This window comes from Tachysurus vachellii, chromosome 18 (assembly GCF_030014155.1).
Source record: "Tachysurus vachellii isolate PV-2020 chromosome 18, HZAU_Pvac_v1, whole genome shotgun sequence".
Classification (NCBI taxonomy): Eukaryota; Metazoa; Chordata; class Actinopteri; order Siluriformes; family Bagridae; genus Tachysurus; species Tachysurus vachellii.
Window position 1 is genome coordinate 7,868,960 of NC_083477.1, and position 18,367 is coordinate 7,887,326.

General features: G+C 37.5%; 1 protein-coding gene across 1 annotated transcript in view; it reads left to right on the top strand.

Moving 5' to 3' along the window:
* The window catches only part of pitpnc1a (phosphatidylinositol transfer protein cytoplasmic 1a), a 49,535-nt gene that overhangs the window by 14,174 nt on the left and 16,994 nt on the right, over positions 1-18,367 (top strand). The window contains exons 2-4 of the mRNA XM_060892542.1: positions 7,061-7,209; positions 10,789-10,877; positions 12,799-12,806. Of these exons, the coding sequence (XP_060748525.1) occupies positions 7,061-7,209; positions 10,789-10,877; positions 12,799-12,806 (246 nt within the window). The remainder of the gene's footprint in view (positions 1-7,060; positions 7,210-10,788; positions 10,878-12,798; positions 12,807-18,367) is intronic.

Below are 18,367 nucleotides of genomic sequence, written 5' to 3' on the forward strand. Positions count from 1 at the left end.
TTTACAATTCTCTAGACATGTATCATGCTCAGCTCACATGCTCATAGAGAGAGCAAAGAAAAAGAGCAAGAAAACAAATAGACATTCAGGAGGTTCAGCATCAACCCTTTCAGCACGTCCTGCTGCAGACTTACACTCCCACCTGACACAATATCACATAGGACAATAAAATAAATGTAAAAGTATCATATGTTTTTTTTATACACATCCAAGCATTCAGAGTCCTTGTGCATTGTGGATGGTGACATTTTCTATAACATTATATTGATGTGTAGTTACTCTTGCTTCTTTATTTCTGCTCCCATTGATGAGCTGCTGGATTGAACTTAACTCTCTGTTGCTGCTTGTTTGCTGACATGTCATTAAGATTAAATGTCTTTAAGATATTTAGCTATCAAGAAACAGCTCAATGACTGACCTAATTGAAAGTCATTGTCCATCTATGCATCCATGTTCTGTACCGCTTATCATACACAGGGTCACGGGGAGACTGGAGTCTATCCAGGGGACTCGTAGCACAAGGCACGGGTCAAATATCACAGGATGCAATTACACACACACACACACACACACATGCACAATTTTGTGTGTGACAATTTTGAGATGCTAATCAATCGACACCACATGTGTTTGGACTGGGGGAGGGAACAGGAGTAGCTGGAGGGTGGAGGCAGGAATCAAACACCCAACCCTGGAGATATGAGACAAACATGCTAAGCCTTCCGAATGTTTGTTTTTTAATTCTTTCTCATATTCTGTGTAAATTTCTGTTTGCACTTAAACAAACATCTAAAGATCTAATTCTCATATTTAAGCCATTACATTTCTTTAGCTGAAGAAGAGCTCCAGTGTCATCCTTGTCCATAAGGGCTATCCACCTGCGGCGAAGGCGGAACAGCGCCGTCGCTGTGTACAGTTGCCATGCAACAAGCCTTCTCATGCTCTATGGCTAAAGCTTTAATCCAAACATGGCACCGTCTGCTGTGTTCTTTAAAATGCATAATTTTGTAGCACCTTAAATAAAAATGAGCACCTGCTTCTCACATGTCTTGTAACAGCTAGAGAGAGTAGAGATATTCCTTTCATTGTCTCAAATGAACTGGAAAATATGTTTGGTTGTTTTTTGGGGGGTTTTATTTAAGTTGAAAGAAGGACAGTCTGCAAAGTAATTTAAACAAAAAGAATTGCTTTCCAGGTCCTAAGGGCTTGTGTTATTCTAATGCCTCAGTCATTTATCACAGAGCGTTAGAGAATGGTAATGATAATGATAGCGCTGTCATAGCTCATTTTTTTACCCCTCAGTCTTACAGACTCTGTAATTTTCATCTGAATATGAGTTGTTTGAGATATTTTCTGTCACTTTGCACATATCACACTCTGCTATTTGTGTCCTCCAGTCAATTGGGGCTGATTTATCATCAAGAGTCTTTAATTCATTCAGCTTGCATCACTTTTATGTGAAAATTTTCAGTTCACATTCAGCATGGACATCTCACATACTGTCACACACACACACACACACACTCTGCAAGCTGACAAAACAACATACATATTCACACCTTCATGCAGACACCCACTCGCTCTCCCTGTGTCCATTGAGCTGTATTATGTGGTGCTTTGTGCTGAGCATGCACTCTCTCAGGCTCTCGGGCAGTGATGGATGAGCAGCAGGTAGCAGCGCTTCGTACAGGAGATCAGCTGACTGACACAGGCAACATTTTCAAGAGGGAAAAGGCACCTTGCATGAGTCTAGCACTTTCCTTTCCAACCCCCACTTCACTAACCTCTTGACATCCACACTTCATCATTCCCCTTCAGCCTCCTGTCAGTGCATGCTCTAATGCTGCAGTATATTCCAACAGCAAATCATCTCCTCACAGCCACAGCCACACACACGCACACACACACACACACACACACACACACACACACACACACACACACATTTTCACAGGTAGATAACATCTTGCTCTTAGCTCCGAAAAGATTCTGCAGAGAGACGTGCTCTAAGGAAAAGAAGGAAAATATGTTGTTAGAATTGTGATAAAAAAAAATCTATCTATCTATCTATCTATCTATCTATCTATCTATCTATCTATCTATCTATCTATCTATCTATCTATCTAGATAGATAGATAGATAGATAGATAGATAGATAGATAGATAGTGTGTAGAGGATGAGGAGTATAAAAAAAATACAATATGTGATATGTACATGGTATGTATAATTTTACAGAAGTTATATACAGTATTTTTACAGTATAACGGTGTAGTGTAGAGTTCAGTAGTGTGATGGTGGATGGAGAAAAGCTGTCCCTGAGCCTGCTGGTTCTGGTGCGTAAGCTCCTGTATATCCTTCTTGATGGAAGGAGGTTAAACAGTTTGTGACTGGGATGTGAAGAGTCCTTGATGATGTTATGAGTTCTTCGCAGACATCTGCTGTGGTGAAGGTGCTCAATGGCCGAGAGTTGGGCGCCAGTGATGCGTTGGGCGATGTTGACCACCCTTTGCAGGGCTTTATGTTCGCACACAGTGGAGCCTCGGTACCATATATAATGTATAGAGTAGAACTACTTTGGTATCCGAGAAACTTAATAAATTGGGTCCCAGGCCTACAACTGCTGAGCTTAGAAATAACAAGCACCATGGGAAAAAATAATCATAAAATTTTGAATGAAAAGCATGAACGTATCAAATCGATATAATCAGAGAGTCCAACACTACCTGCTGTATATAACCCACCACAAAACCTAGATATTATTTGCTGAAATTGCATTTAAATGCCTAAGGTACAGTAAATTCACACAGGGAACAAAGCATTATGGACAGATGAGAGTAAATTGTGCCAGTATGAAAGAAAATGGAAATTATAGTGAATAAAGGAACTCTCACGCTCCAACAACACTTTTCTTCTCCTCTGCGAAACAGTGCCATGGATGTGTGGCTGCAGTAACTGGCTCACTTGGGTTTAATAATGATGTGAGTGCATCCCACTTTCCAAAGGCCAGATGGTAAGTAGTTTGACAGTACTTGTCTGCCCATTTTACAGACCTTTTCTTTCATTAAAAGAACTTTTTTTAAAAATATTCATTGAATATTATAACAGGGTGGCCAAGAAAAAGAGTGGTGTGTAATTTAATAAAAACCTAGAGTTTTTATTGTGCCTATATTTACCACTGAGTCTCATGTCACACTCCGCAGTGGGGGTTAATAACTCATATGTAAGCAGACACACAGATCTTTAAGAATCAGTAGTTTTTCAGTAGTATTTCTGTTTTTACCCAGCTTACGTGGGGCAATATTTTTGTATAATTGATCCAAAAAACAAAAAATATATATTTTTTTTTGTTCACTTAAATGTTTTTAATAACTAATGAAATCAAGACAGTCATCGAAAGCAAGGTCTCTGTGATGCAAACTTGTTTTTGCTTTGTAAGATGGCCCAAGCCCTTAAATTTGAAGGTGTCTGCTTCAACCACTAAAATTCTGTGTAAGGTTAACCAAACAGAGGTAAAAACGTCTTGTACTGAAAGTGAACTAAAGCCTTCAAATTTATGAACAAGCAGAAACTGGTCTGATATCAGATATATTTACTAATTACCTTACGTACATACATTTACTTGGAAGATATAAACATTTGTATAAAAATTCAACCCTCCATGTAATGCAGTGTTAACCCTTTTCGATATACCTGCTGTTGTTGTGTTATTAAAAAAGAAATGAAGTATATAAATTAACATTTATATCATGCAAACATTTATTTCATCCTTTTCTCCTAACACTCTAGTTAATTAGAGTAGGTTTGGTAGCACATCAGTGAGCTTTTCAGAATGCACAGTGTGCTTTTTTTCTCTGAATCCTCTCAAAGGGCCATTCAAGTGAACTATTAGCATAGAACAAGCGTGCATTCTCTCCTCAGGACAAAGTGCCCCATCCAATTACATCGCACTGTGAATGCAGAGGTAACTTCAATAACCTTGTAAAATTCTTGTCAAGCTTATTTTATTCTTAATCCATTTTCTCTGTGTGGTTGTTATCATCCCAATTTGCATTTCCATGCACTAGCTAGTTCTTCATACATCAAATCAAATTCACATTTGTTTGTATAGCACTTTTAACAATGGACATTGTCTCAAAGCAGCTTTACAGACAATGTACAGTAAAGAAAAATAGTACAAAACGATTAATATAATACAAAGGATCAAGATTAATATTAGACTTGTATTTAAATGTATTTGTGTTTATACACAATGAGCCTGAGGTGACTGAGGTGACTTTGGTCAGGAAAAACTCCCTTCGATGGAAAAGGAAGAAACCCTGAGAAGAACCAGACTCAAAAGTGAACCTCATCCTCATTTGGGTGACACTGGAGAGTTATAACATTTATAAATTGTTATAAACACCTGAGAGCCTCCTGAGTTGTGCATCTGTGGGAGGGAATCCAGGCAACCTTTTGGGAAAATAAGAAGCCTTAACTATATAAGAACTTCCTCTTCAAGACAAGTGAAGTCAGTCTCTGCATTCTATCAACTGCTGCTTATTTAATGCAATATGGAAAGCTTAAGTCCTAATTTAGCCTTTTTTTCCATACATGTGAAATCACCAGGCATCAATATTGGGCTAGTTTCAGTGAGAATCCTTCCAGCTAAACAACAGGGACAAATTTGCTATGTTGAATATGGATTATTGGTAATGGATTGAGAAGGTCATGTTATGGTTTCAAGGCTCCCCAGTTGGTCAGGTTAGATCAGAGTAACCCATGATACAGTCTCTTTTTATTTATTTCTTTTGATCGATTTTAATCTATAAGTAATGGCCTTAGAAAAGACTGGAAGCTGTTTGTTCGAATATACTGTAAGACACAAAAGAGACAATTTGTCTTTGTTGTTGTTTTTTTTTTTGTTAAAATTAGAGGGGTATTTGAGGAGTGTTCTGTCAGATGATAAAATCTTTCATTTGTCATATTGCATACACTGTGTTGCACTGTCATTACAGCAATATCCTTTATTTCACAGGCATCTGTTTGAATCACTGAAATGAGCTTCAGATTCACTCTATCTCTGACTAGTGTATTATTACTGGTGCACAAATCATTATGTGTCACGTCAAACACTGAACATTACCGACTGAACCAATTGATCTGTCCTTGTCTTCTATTTAACAGTATTGTCTGCTTTGATTGCGCTGCTGACATTTGGCTCGTGCTTCGTGTAAAAGCACATTCACCCTCTAAACTGATGGGAATAAGCTAAGTGGGAATTAGAAAATTCTCCAAATGCACACATTTTAAGTTAACTGCTCTTTCACATGGTATTTTGGGACTAATTCTGCCTTTAGATGTTTCATCAGACAGACAGGGTTTTAATCCAGACTACATGCTGTAACAGATTTGGCCTGAAGCATGTATAAAACATTTGCAACATTTTAATACCAATGAATTTGGGGATATTGTCTGTGATGATAGAACTACCGCTCTCTCTCGAGTACTCACAGCTTGAGTGGCTCTCTCAGCTATAGCTGTTTTATTAATACGAAATATCGGCATCAAATAGCTAGTTGATAACTAGTAAGAGAAGCGATGAGAGCGGCATCAGGCTTACAGGACCTCCTGATACGAGAAGATAGGAGAAGTAAAGGCTTTTAATCAAAAAGCATTTCAAATGTTTCTCTTTCAAAGTTTGATTTTGCCTGTAAATTTGACTCGCTTTAAAAGCGCACCGTTATCCTTTCGCTTGCTTTAATCTGCCACTCATTAAATCCCTCTGCTCCTCTCATCTCCCTACACATCTGTCCAGCACTCACAAAGAGAACGAAACACGATGAATAATTCACTTCCACTTTAACCCTTGTGTTTTTTTTTTTTTGTTTTTTTTTTTTCGGGGGAGGGGTTGTGGGGGGGGAGATTGGGTTTGCCGCCTCCTATTAATCTGGTGTGATCTCTGAGAGGGAGCGATGGGGACAATAACTCATTAATCCAACAACAACAACAAAATGTGCATTAAATTATACAGCTTGAGCTGAATTCACAATGTGTCTGCCATTTTTATAACATTAGACACTGCTTTCTAATGTCATGAACATGGACCTCAGTTAGAAATACAATCAGGAGGTTAATGAATGAGTTAATAATAGGTATGTGATAAAAATAGTATAAATAGATCAGTGTTCTCACTATTTTCACCAAGGACTTTCTTGGCTCTAGGTTTCAAGCAAACACACATACTATAGGATCCTATGCTCTGTTTGCATCCAGCTACATTGTATAAATTATTATTTTTTATTATAAAAACATTATACTTTTTACGCTTCATTAATCACTAAATACATCTCTACAGCTACTGTTTTTCACTTTAGTTTTGAATTAACAACTTGTGTACGTTGGCAAGCGAGCGGAAAGGATACACACGTGACTAAATGCTCAGTGCTTCCACAATTGAGGTGCTTTCATGCATGGCAGTTTCTGTGTATGCTTTTTTTCAACGCTTTTACATTCATGAATACTTTGCATACATGAAATTGACAGCACCTTGCTCTCATGTTTAATGACCATGCTCGCTGCTCTCAGGTTGTTGGCCTCACAATCCTTATAAAAAGATTCTGTTTAAATTCTACAACTTTAATTGCGCTTAGAGAATTGACACAGATGTGCATTATTCCTTTTTTTCGTCTTTTTATAGTTTGTTTAGCCTACTAGTTACGACCATAAGATGCTGCCTACCGCAATACTGTACTACACAACACCCCACCATGCTCAAGTGTGTTTAACCAGCATTTTTTAACATATCTTATCTATATGTACAAGAAATGTGGTATTATTTTAGGATATCACATGACCCAACACAAATGAGAAAACTAGTGTGTTTCTGTTATTTATGTGTTTTTAAACCTTATAATAAACTTATGCAAAAGGATTTAAGATGCAAAAAGAATGCCTGAAAATTGTCAATAGCGTTTCTTCCAGAGTGTAAACTGTTTGTTGAACTCCTTCTTGGTTAGGAACAAATTTGTTTCTTTGTAGTTCAGGATGCAGTTGTAACTGTGTGGTGGCCTTTGTCTCCAGTACAGGATTGGGCAGCTGTACATGATCAGCAAACACAGCCACGAGCAGAGCGATCGAGGCGAGGGCGTGGAGGTGGTGCAGAACGAGCCGTTTGAGGACCCCACATATGGTTCTGGACAGTTCACAGAGAAACGCGTCTATCTCAACAAGTGGGTAACACAACTGTTCCTCAATACACTTCTCTATAATCTCCTGTATTAGGAAAGTCAGAAAGGCTTTTTCTTTTTTACGAGTTTAATAACATAATTTCACAAGTTTTGATAACTAATGGAATCAAAACAGTCGTTGGAAACAAGATAACGGTGATGCATACGCATTTCTGATGTACAGACATTATCCACTCTATAATCCCCCCTTTAGACCACCTGTCCAAATCTCTGCAATATATCTTACAATAAAAATGGTTCTGCATGTCATAGACACAGTGATGAAAAGTTCAAATATTTAGAATAATTTCTAATTATTAAAAAAAGATCCTGATGGCTACAGAGCATTTTTAATCTAGCTACTAAATCCTATTAACTCTTTTATCTATTGCTCCTCCTCTGAGCATGGGGCAGCATAATCCCTGTCCCAGCGCACCACTACAATATACACTGAGTTACGGAATCAGCTGTAGGTCTCATGTGACTTGCACATTATGTAAACATAATAGTAAACTTGCCCTTGAGGTGACTCAATGGTTAAGGCTCTGGGTTACTTAATAGATCAGAGTTCAAGCCCTCATAGCTCTATGCTGCCTCTGTTGGGCCTTTAAGCAAGGCCCTTAATCCTTTCTGCTCTAGGGGTAATGTATCATGACTGACCTTGTGATCTAAACCCAACTTCCTAACAAGCTTGGATATGAAAAGAATTTCATTGTAATAAATATGTGATAAATAAAAGCTTTTTATACTCTATGTCAGCCTTTATAACTGTTTATTCAGGCTTACCTGGCAGTGTTTAAGGCTTTGGGCAGCAGATTGGAAGGTCTTGAGTTCAAAGCACCACCACTTAGTTTACAAATACTCACTTTTTTATATCCTGTCTCAATGTAAATGTCACCAGTGGCTTGTATATGTCAGTCATCAGGAAGGGCTTATGTAGGTGTCATGTAGGCTTATGATTCTCTCTACTGTACAGTATGTGTGCAATGTAGGCAACAGCATTTCATACCACCTGAACTCATCTCATATCCCCGTCTGATATTCAATAAAATTCTTAACCTTTCAGCATTCACAGGCACAACTGCTGTTCAAGGACCAACGTAGTTTTCACAGAGTGGCCCTGCGATCTATTTCTGCACTTTTCTTAGTGTTTCAGTGTAATTTATTTTATGTTGTGAGCCCCGGAGGGGGATTTGACAGCAAGCGTGACCTCAGCTTTTCCTGTGTAGAAACGCTAGGACAGCAGAAAGCATGTTTCTCTCTATAACTTGCTGCACTTTGCCTCCAGACAAAGTCTTTAACTTTTGATATGAGCAAAGCGATGCTGGCATAAAAGCTAAAGAACGTAATTTGCTTCTGCAAGAAACTGGTAGAAAAAAACATCCTGACACATTTCCAAACAATTCACAGAAGCCTTTGAATTTAAAGTGTGAACTTAAAAAAATAAAGAAAAGGAAAGTGCTGACAAATTGAATTAGCATGATGTGACGGACAGTTGAAAAGTTCATCCCTTTTCTCTTAGCCTCAATCAAGACGTTATTTTGTCATTGAAACAGCTCTAAAAGACTGAACAGCAAACATATTGACAGTCAGAAAAAAGCATTACGTCAGGTTCAGCTATCCATCTGTGCAGTATAGCCAGTGGCAAGTGGGAGGATAGGTTTAAGGGATTGAATGAAAGACAAAAGAGAAAAGCACATATAGCTAGTACGTTAGATTTACATTTACATTTTCAGCATTTGGCAGACGTCTTTACCCAAAGCAACAGAATGTGCTGAAGACTCTATGCTGAAAAAAGGAAGGTTCAAAGTAGGATAACACCCTTGACAGGATGCCAAAAAAGTTTAGACAGGTATACCAACACAACACAAGTCTTTGGACTGGATGAGGAAACTGAAATATTTAGAGAAAACCCCGTAAAAATAAACAGGGGGATTTTCAGGACAGATTTTCTTTTAAAGGAAATCCACAGATCTCGATTTTCTGAAGTGTGAAACTGATGTGTGCTCACTGTTCTAAACAGCAGTAAATTATACTAGAATTGCCAGATAGTGCCTTAGGTTAGCTTAAATTTAATCTCAGAACCTGGAAACCAAGAAGTCCTGTAATAGTTGAAAAAAGAAACAAAATATCTGGCAACCCTAATTTCTGCATCACCAAATCTCAAATAGAGATAAAATGTAATTATAAACAACAGTGATATTAATAACAGAGTCAACTCCTCCATGACTTTACAACGATTTTGCTAAAAAATGTTTCTTCCTAAACTGTCACCTGTTTCCTGAGTCCCCAAGAACTCCTGCAATACTAAGAGGGGAGGAGGGCATGAATATACAGGGATATTCTAAATATGCCTAAGCCCTGCTTATACATATATTCGGTATCTTGTCAATCATTAAAACAGGATTTGCTTTCTCCAAAGTGAGCTCTATATTCAGGCAATGTGCTTTTACTTGCGTTTACTAGATGTGATGCCACAAATTTCCCGAATTGAAGTCTGAAGCGATCAGTCAACCTAATTCTTATAATAGTTTGTAGTGTGATTTCTCAAGACAAAATTCCAACTGTTCATGACAGCCGTTTTTTTATATTATAACAACTATATAAAGGGATTCAAAGGTGGATGAAAGCAATGCAGATTTGATCGAACAGAGAGGCAAATGCAAATCAGGCAACTAAGAGAACTTGGTGGGGAAACAAAAGGAGTACTCAAAGATGAAACGGGAGACAGAGCCGAGGGTGGCAGCCTTGTGCAAAAGTACACAGGAAGACAGACGGCTGAGGTCATGCTTATATAACGTATGATTTAAGAATTTAATCTGGAGGATTATACTCATAACCACATCAGGCTTTTAACATGTCATCCTAATTTTTAAGGTGTAAAGAAGTCATAAGAAATACAGAAAAATCTATGTAAGAGGCATAGCTGTAACGAGTGATATGTAATTGATGCTCAATGCAGTTAATCTCCACTGCAATTTTAATGAGAATAAATGCAGATTTATTCATTTGATACATATTCTTTGATTTGCATTTTTATGGGCTGCCTTATGTTCATGCTAAAGTGGGCCTATCCAGATAAAACCAACACAGGTTTGCAAAATAATACACACACTGACTCTGCCAAGGCAACATAAATGTTTCCTCAACACTCATTTAACACTGGCTTGAAGACCAAATTGTTCCGCTTCACCTTCTCAAGTAAATTCTAATCCATTAACTGAAATCCCAACATTTTCACTCAAACGTAAATGCTTTATTTTCTGCAGGTGAGTCTCAATTTGCGATTCTTTCCTGCAACGTTTCAGTCTCTAGTCCTAGAACATGTTCACGTGTCTTCATTCCTATAAGACATAACTATAACAAGTTCATCCCAGTCTGTTAGCTCCAGTGTGTGAGGTGTCTCTGAGCTCAGACCATTACTCGACTTTCCATTACACGATTTAATCCTGGCCTGATGGTCAGGCAGTAAGAGAAGCAGTTACTCTTGACAGCCTGAGCGGACAGTTTAAATCTTTCTGCTTTCTCACTGAAAAAAACCCTATTTCTTATCTCTCTCATCTTCTTTTTTCTTATATACAGCAAGCTTCCCAGCTGGGCGCGAGCCGTTGTTCCCAAGATCTTCTACGTAACAGAGAAGGCATGGAACTATTACCCCTACACAATCACTGGTAACTCATCCACCCTGACTGTTAGATAGATGGGCAGGAACACTCAGAACAAGCTAGCTATTATCTCAGAGCAATTTTGTGTAGAATCAGGACATATATCTGGGTATTTCTTTTGTATCTTCAGACTCTATTATCCCAGCTTGAGATATTTGTTCAGTGTCTTAAATTTACCATGCAACACCAAGGAAAAGCATCGATATAAAATATAAAACAAAATCTAAAATAAAACAGAAATGTTGGTATTTGTGGTCATCTGGATCCTAAAATATAATATATATAATGTTAAATATATAAAGTTTTCATCCTGTTAGTCTCTTACACATTTGTGTATTGGCCAGCTCTGTTAGATAACAGTGGACATTCTGATCTAAAGCAACATAAGGCACAGAGAGGACGTCAGTAAAACAATGTTATAACAGGATAGTTTGGGATCTTAATGGATCTCCTCATGCCCATATCACACTGTCAGGATTGAAAACATTAAAAAGCAGAGATAATCACATGTTGCACTGCTGATAAAATGATGGTGAATACAGGTTATGATATTATTCCCCAAGAAAGTCTCTTTATTTAAAAAGAAAGTAATCAGGTAGTAATAAGAAAGTGAACAGGAACCTGTATTTAAGTAAATAAGTACAAAAGTCTAAGTAAATTTGTAGAAATTTGATAGTTTTTACATACAGTGCCCAGGGATATAATTATATAATCTTGTAACCCTCTAGTTCATTTTCAGTCAAGCCTGAATATAATACAGCAAGTAAACAATTTCCCAAGAATGAACGTTTTCTTAAAATCACACGTGATTCTATAATTTCCTCAAAAACAGAATGAACACCCACAGGAAAAAGAGAAAGCCTGTAGTGTCTGATGAATCTGAACAGTCTAAAATGTATAAAATTCAGTTTAATCCTAATGGACTACTTACATTTAGTGCTATGACCTGTGACTTTTCCAGAACCGGTGTTTACACTCATCAGTACAGTGTCCTTGCAGTGATATAAGGACTTTCTATCTATCTATCTATCTATCTATCTATCTATCTATCTATCTATCTATCTATCTATCTATCTATCTATCATATCTGATAGATAGATAGATAGATAGATAGATAGATAGATAGATAGATAGATAGATAGATAGATAGATAGATAGATAGATTGTTTTTTACAGGTATTTTGTAGATATTTTCTTCCTTTCACAGTTGGGTATTTATAACAAAACTTATATTTCAAAGCCTTTCATCAGCTTGCTAGTAGACACTTGGCAAGTATTCTTATAAATCTAATGAACATCATCGTTGTTCGTCTCTGGGAGCTCTTACAGGCACCAACTGATAAATCACTAGGACTCTAGTGAAAGAAGCAGAAATGCTGGAGAAAAAATGTTCTCGCAGTGAGCCCATTGTATGTATTATGTTCAGCATAATCATTTATGCTTTACAATTATGTTCAGTTTTAAAAAAAAAAGGTTAACCGCTTTACCCAGACTTTTAGAGTGTATATAATGTTTGAGATCCCATTACAAATACCATGAGCTGTAGCGAGGACATTACATTGTGCTGTAGGAATGAGTAATGAGTCAGAACAGCTTTCATGATAACAACTCCCATTTGTTTGCAGTGATGTTATATAAGAAAGTTAAGCAATGTGAATTTAACAATAAGTGAAATAATGATGCTGCTTGTTAATTAAATCCTAAGTAAGCCTGAGATCTGAATGATAATAAACCTGAGACCTGAATGATAATAAACAGTAATGGAGCATGTGGGAAAATAGTCATTGTCTTGCTTCATTCTTCTGGATTTTGCATGAACAGTGTGTGAAACCTATTCACTTGCTTCTCACATGATTTTCACACCTCTTTCTTTCTCTTTCCCCGTCTTTTCTCACTCCTCTGTGTTCCATCTGCCTGCACACTTCAGAGTACACAGTAAGTAATGTTTATTTTCTTCTTCTTCTTCTTCTTCTTCTTCTTCTTCTTCTTCTTCTTCTTCTTCTACTGGGTCGCTTTCCATAAGCAGTTGTTGTAAGACCTCGAGCCGGACAGCTGTTGTAGACATTGTAGTTTCTTGTTTTTTTCTCTTGTCAAGACTAGAACAGTAGCTGCTGTCTGCTCGAAGGTCTGGTGTGTTAATGAATTTGTTGGACAGAAAAGCAGGTTCCCCAGTGCTCAGTTCCCTGACTGCTTAGCTCACTCCTCTTCTGCTGGAGGACAAGCTTCTCTCTATCTCTAGCTTGTGTGTGTGTGTGTGTCTGTGTGTGTGTGTGTGTGTGTGTGTGTGTGTGTGTGTGTGTGTGTGTGTACATGCTTTACTGATCAGTTCCTCAGCCTATTCCTTGGAGCCATGCTGACTGAAAGTATCACACTAGATTTTTACACATTACTGAAATAACTGTTCAGGGAGAATTATTACCATCTTTATTTGTTTGTTTATTTAATTCTATGTTAGACCTGCATAAAATTATCTAGACTTTGGTTCATAAATGACAAGTGCTTCAGGATTTAAGTGCACCAGGAACATTTAATCATTATACTAAACCAACTTATTAGGATTCTTAGCTTCACTTACACTCCCAAATTTGCAAGTAATCTATGCTAAACTGCTCTGTGTTATTGTTCAGAGATGGTACTGATATCTTAATCTCCCAGCAGGTTGAGTTCTTCCTCTGAGCATTCCCCTCCCCTGCCTTCTACTAAACCAGCAGGCCAGTGAATATGTGCTGCTAGCATGGTTGAGTGCTTCAGCCTTACCTAATCTATTTACAATCTGCTAACAAACATCACTGAGACCGGAGACATGTTTCTCTCTGTTTTCCTCTCATTCTCCCTTTCAGCTCAGGTTCTTCCTCTGTGTTTTTCCTGCTCGTAGATTTTCCACATTCCCTGTAACCTACTGACCAGCAAATCTGTTGCTAAGCATTGCTACTATGGTCAAGTAGGTTCCCTTGTTGCACCTGCTACACAACGTACAACAAGATTGCTAACACAACACTTGTGAGAGGGTTGGATGGTAACTTTCCATTCACACACTGTCCTGTATTTTTTCCTCACGACTCTGATATCCTGCTGACTAGAAGCTAAACACTACCATCTGGTTTAATTGCTTTTTCTCATCTCATAATAATCTAAAGAAGATAGCAATATAATCTTTGTCATTCAGAACCAACACCAACCCAGTGAGATGGTTCTGGGGAAAGATAGCAGTGTTTATTACAAATATTCTATCATATGTCTCTTTGAGTCTTTGCTGGAAACTCTGGATGTTCATGTCCACCTTCAGATGGTGGTATCCAGGTGATTTTCACCATCTCTGCAGGTTATCTATGGTTCAGAGAACCATAATACCTTAAATTAACAAGTATATAACTGGGATTTAGAAACTAAACTGAAAAAGTGGTGCAAATATGTGATCTCTGAGATGTTTGCCTCTCTCACAAACTTTCTCTTCCAGAGAGAATATTAACTTTTTTGAAAATATTTTAAAATCTCTGTGTAAGAGCAGTCAGAATGAGATCATTTCTAAGTCAGTATAAAAGCCCTGTGGTTTCATTTGGATGCGCTGGACCACTGTGTGATGTAATAACATTAGCATAATCAGCATTAAGTATCAGTATGAAAGCAGAAGTGATCCAATGAGTAATGAGAGGTCAGAAAGGACATGCAGCCAAGTTGGATGCTGCTGGGAAGATTGATTTTCCACGAACAGGTAATGAATTTAGGATACAAAAATGTCTGACATAGTCGAATTTCATGACAGTAAGCAAACGTTTTACTTTAGCATAACATTATCATAATGCTAGCAGATTCAAATAATGAGCATTATGCAGGTTGCAGATGTAGAGACTGGTGGCATGTCAGTATGTTTACATTTCCAGAATTTAGTGGAATGAATTTTGTTACAAATATGCCCTATTCTGAGTATACCATGAAGCTAAATCCCCTTTAAGAGTCATCCTCTCTTTAAGAGCTTAATTCTCTTGGTAGTACTGAGTAACAAAATGTTTCAAATTAAAATCATATACACAGACAGACCACATTATTCGGAATACCTGAACACCTGTATATTCATAGTTATTTTTTGTGCATTCCGAGCTGGTTTACTGCTCAGCATGGTTGTAAAAAATGGTTATTTCAGTTACCAAAGCCATCCTGACAGCTCGAGTCAGTCTTGGCCTTTTGCCTCTGAGCTCCTCATGTCTTCTCTCATCAAGGCATTTCACTGGCCACAAAAGATGCTGAATGGGCTTTTCTTTTTTTTTTTGGACTGCAATTTGTGTAGGTGCGAGATTCAGTAGATCAGCAGATCAGCCCAGGAGATCAGCAGTTTTAAAAATTAACCCCTCTGTTAGCACACCCATGCCACCACGTCCCAGCCCAAGTCACTCAACTCATATTGTTCATGTTTGATGAGAGCTGTAGCTGCATAATCTTGTGCATTGTGCTGCTGCCACATAATTAATTGTCTGATTGTCTGATTAAATGGACGAAATGTTCCTAATAATTGTTCAGTGAGTGAATTTTTTTTATTCAATAGATTAAATTAATTTCAATTAAAGGTTAGAGTTCTGTCATGTTTTCAGTTATCTTAAGCCACTTACACATAAAAGCAAACCTTTATTTATTGTTCATGTTGTCCAATAGTGTGAATAATTCTGGATTCTGGGGCATTTAAATATTAATGAAAGCAGTACTATGCTTCTGAGCTTAAGAGGAGAGTCTGTGAGTGTTGAAAATCGACTCGACTCGTTATTCGGATGATCGCACACTTTTCTGAGATGCAGATTTCTCCCCAGATTTTTGGTTTACTTTGGTCCTGAAATCGTGCGTGACCCAGCATATTATGCTGGAATTAATGTCAGATTCTGTCTCATGAACCAAGCATTTGTTTTGAAGGTTAAATCATTAAATTGTCTTTTATTTTTGTCTGTTTTTGGTTATTGTTGATTTACTACCATTTTGTCAGTTCTTCAAAAATACAGTTCTTCACTAGAAATCATTTTGACATGGCAGACAACATCTCTTCAGGATTCGGTATTTAATTTGCTTGTTGAAATGCTTTCCATGTACACAGAATAGGATTGTAGATAAGCAGAGTCAGTGCTGCATGGATGCCAATGCATGCCAACTGATTTTGGTGCTGGTGTGCCTACGCTTTTGTCATCTAGCCAGGAGATTCTGCGTCAGCACTAAGCTGAGACGGTGTGCAGGCATTTCAAATCAATGTGATGTACAGTTTCTCTGCTGTCCCTGTTTCTATTGGCAGCTTGCACCAAAAGATTTATTCCATCTGCATTCTGCCTTCTTCTAGTCTCATAAGTCAGTGAGCCTCACGGAATAGGTGGGTGGACTCTAAAGAATTACTGTGCATTAATTACTGCCAGTATTTCTCTCCCTGTTTATAGCCTGTGTGGTTACAAAGGTCTTGTAATGTATAAGATGATCCTAATACATTCTTGGCGAAAGTCTATAAGAGAATTTGTGAGAGGATGTCAGATTATATAATAAAGATCCTCTTCCAATAGACCTGTGATTATGAAATATTACTACTTTATGATTACATCATCAGTTATCAGTGTGTGTGTGTTTCATTCCCCTGTTCTACGGTTAGTATTTTCTCAATCAATTAGTTTTACCTTTTTTAAGATCCTTTGTGTGACCAGTTTGTTGTTTTCTTCAGTTTCTTTTTTTCTGTTTGTTTGCCGTTAGCCGTTTGGATCTAGTTCTTGAGTATTTCTGTATTCATGTTTTCTTTAAACACAGTACCAAAGTCCTAAGTTTTGAGTTTAGTTTTTTGTTCAGCACTGTAAGTAAAAATGAATTCAACACCTACATCCGCCTCTACTCGACTATGTGGCACACAGGAGTTTTGCGTAATCCTCAACACTCCCCCTTTTAATGACTTTAAGATGAGGAAAGTTGCAACATTTACACACAGATTTTAATCAAAATAACCAGAACTTAGTTGTCAGCTGTCATTGCCTGCAATGGCACTAAATTGGTCGGCAGTAAGCATCACATTATGTTTTCTAATATGATGATCTAACTTGATGACTAGAGAATTCTTTTATGATGGTGTTTTTCTATCAGTGACAGTAAAATCAGGCCTGGTCCTGCAGTCAATGGCAATTTTGTATATCACAGTTAAGTCACATTTAAATGACACTGAGTGAGAGGGCAAATGATTTCCTATAACGATGTTTAATCAACCGGTAAAAAATGTCAGAAAATGTAGTAGTGTCATGAATCTCCACCTCGTGTCAAGCGCTGCAAGCTGAGGTGTGTTCATGTCTTTGACTCTGTATTGTCAAAGCTTGTTGCTCTAATGTTTAACAATTCATCTCGCCTGTTTTGAGATATCCCATTGATTTAATCCATCTATTAATTAGGGTGAAATATTCGACTAGTTTACTCCACATATCTAACAACACCAATCCTTTTCTTTTTATTGTTCCGCTTCCCAGTTTAGACCATTGTTTCCATTTCTTGTTGGCAGTAGCTGTTATTAAAGATATTCCACCTGCACTTACATCCTCCTACGCAAATCCGTCTTACGTAGGAATCTGACAAGTAGGATATATCTGAAAGTTGAAACAGAATCTTTACTCTACATTTTAAATTGTATTTATTTGTTTATTTTTTTTTTACAGAAAATGGACTGACCTGCCTCTTTTTGCTAACATGAAAAATGACCATTACAATCTTCTTACACGTCTTAGCTACAGTATTATCATCTGACTCACCTGATTGAGATGTATTATTATCAGTTAATCCTGACTAGTCAAAATCTAGTCAGGATTTTTTATAGGACAGGTTTTTTAACACTGTACCTTCACTTAGTTACCAGCATCAGCAATCAAGAATTGAGAAACACATTTCATGACCAGTTTAAACAGCAGCCTGGCTTGTGCTTTTGAATGAGTGACAAATAATGACGCAACGTAAATTCTGATCCTGAAATTTTCTGATTGAAGCATCTAGTCATAAGATTCTAACACCACATTGTATCCTCAGATAAAAAGTGGTGCTAACCCACTTCTGATTTCAAGTGAAACCCAAAGTTAAAGGCAGGGTTTAGAAAGTTGATAAACCAGGGTTAAGTGCAGTGTGAAAAGCTCTAGAGAGAAATTATCATAAATAAAGCCAACATAATGGAGATGGACCATGCTTGCAACATGAACATGTTCTTTGGATTAACATTTTGCTTTGAATTTTCAGTTTTCTGCTTGTCTGCATTTCAGACAGGTGTGAATGTAGTATTATTAGCATTGAACGTTTTTAACCGTTGTGCAGTTTGTGCAACTCTGTCAAAAAATTTTAAAGTGTGAGCACTTTTGTGAAGTGATTTTCACCGGATTACAAATCTGTTGTTGATCACATTCCCTGCCATTCCCTTATCTCTCCCATTCCTGCCAACTGTATTAGTATCTCCTATCTCCAAAGTAATTGCTGAATCTAAAGTCAAATCAGAGTACTGCTGGCTCTCCAGGGGA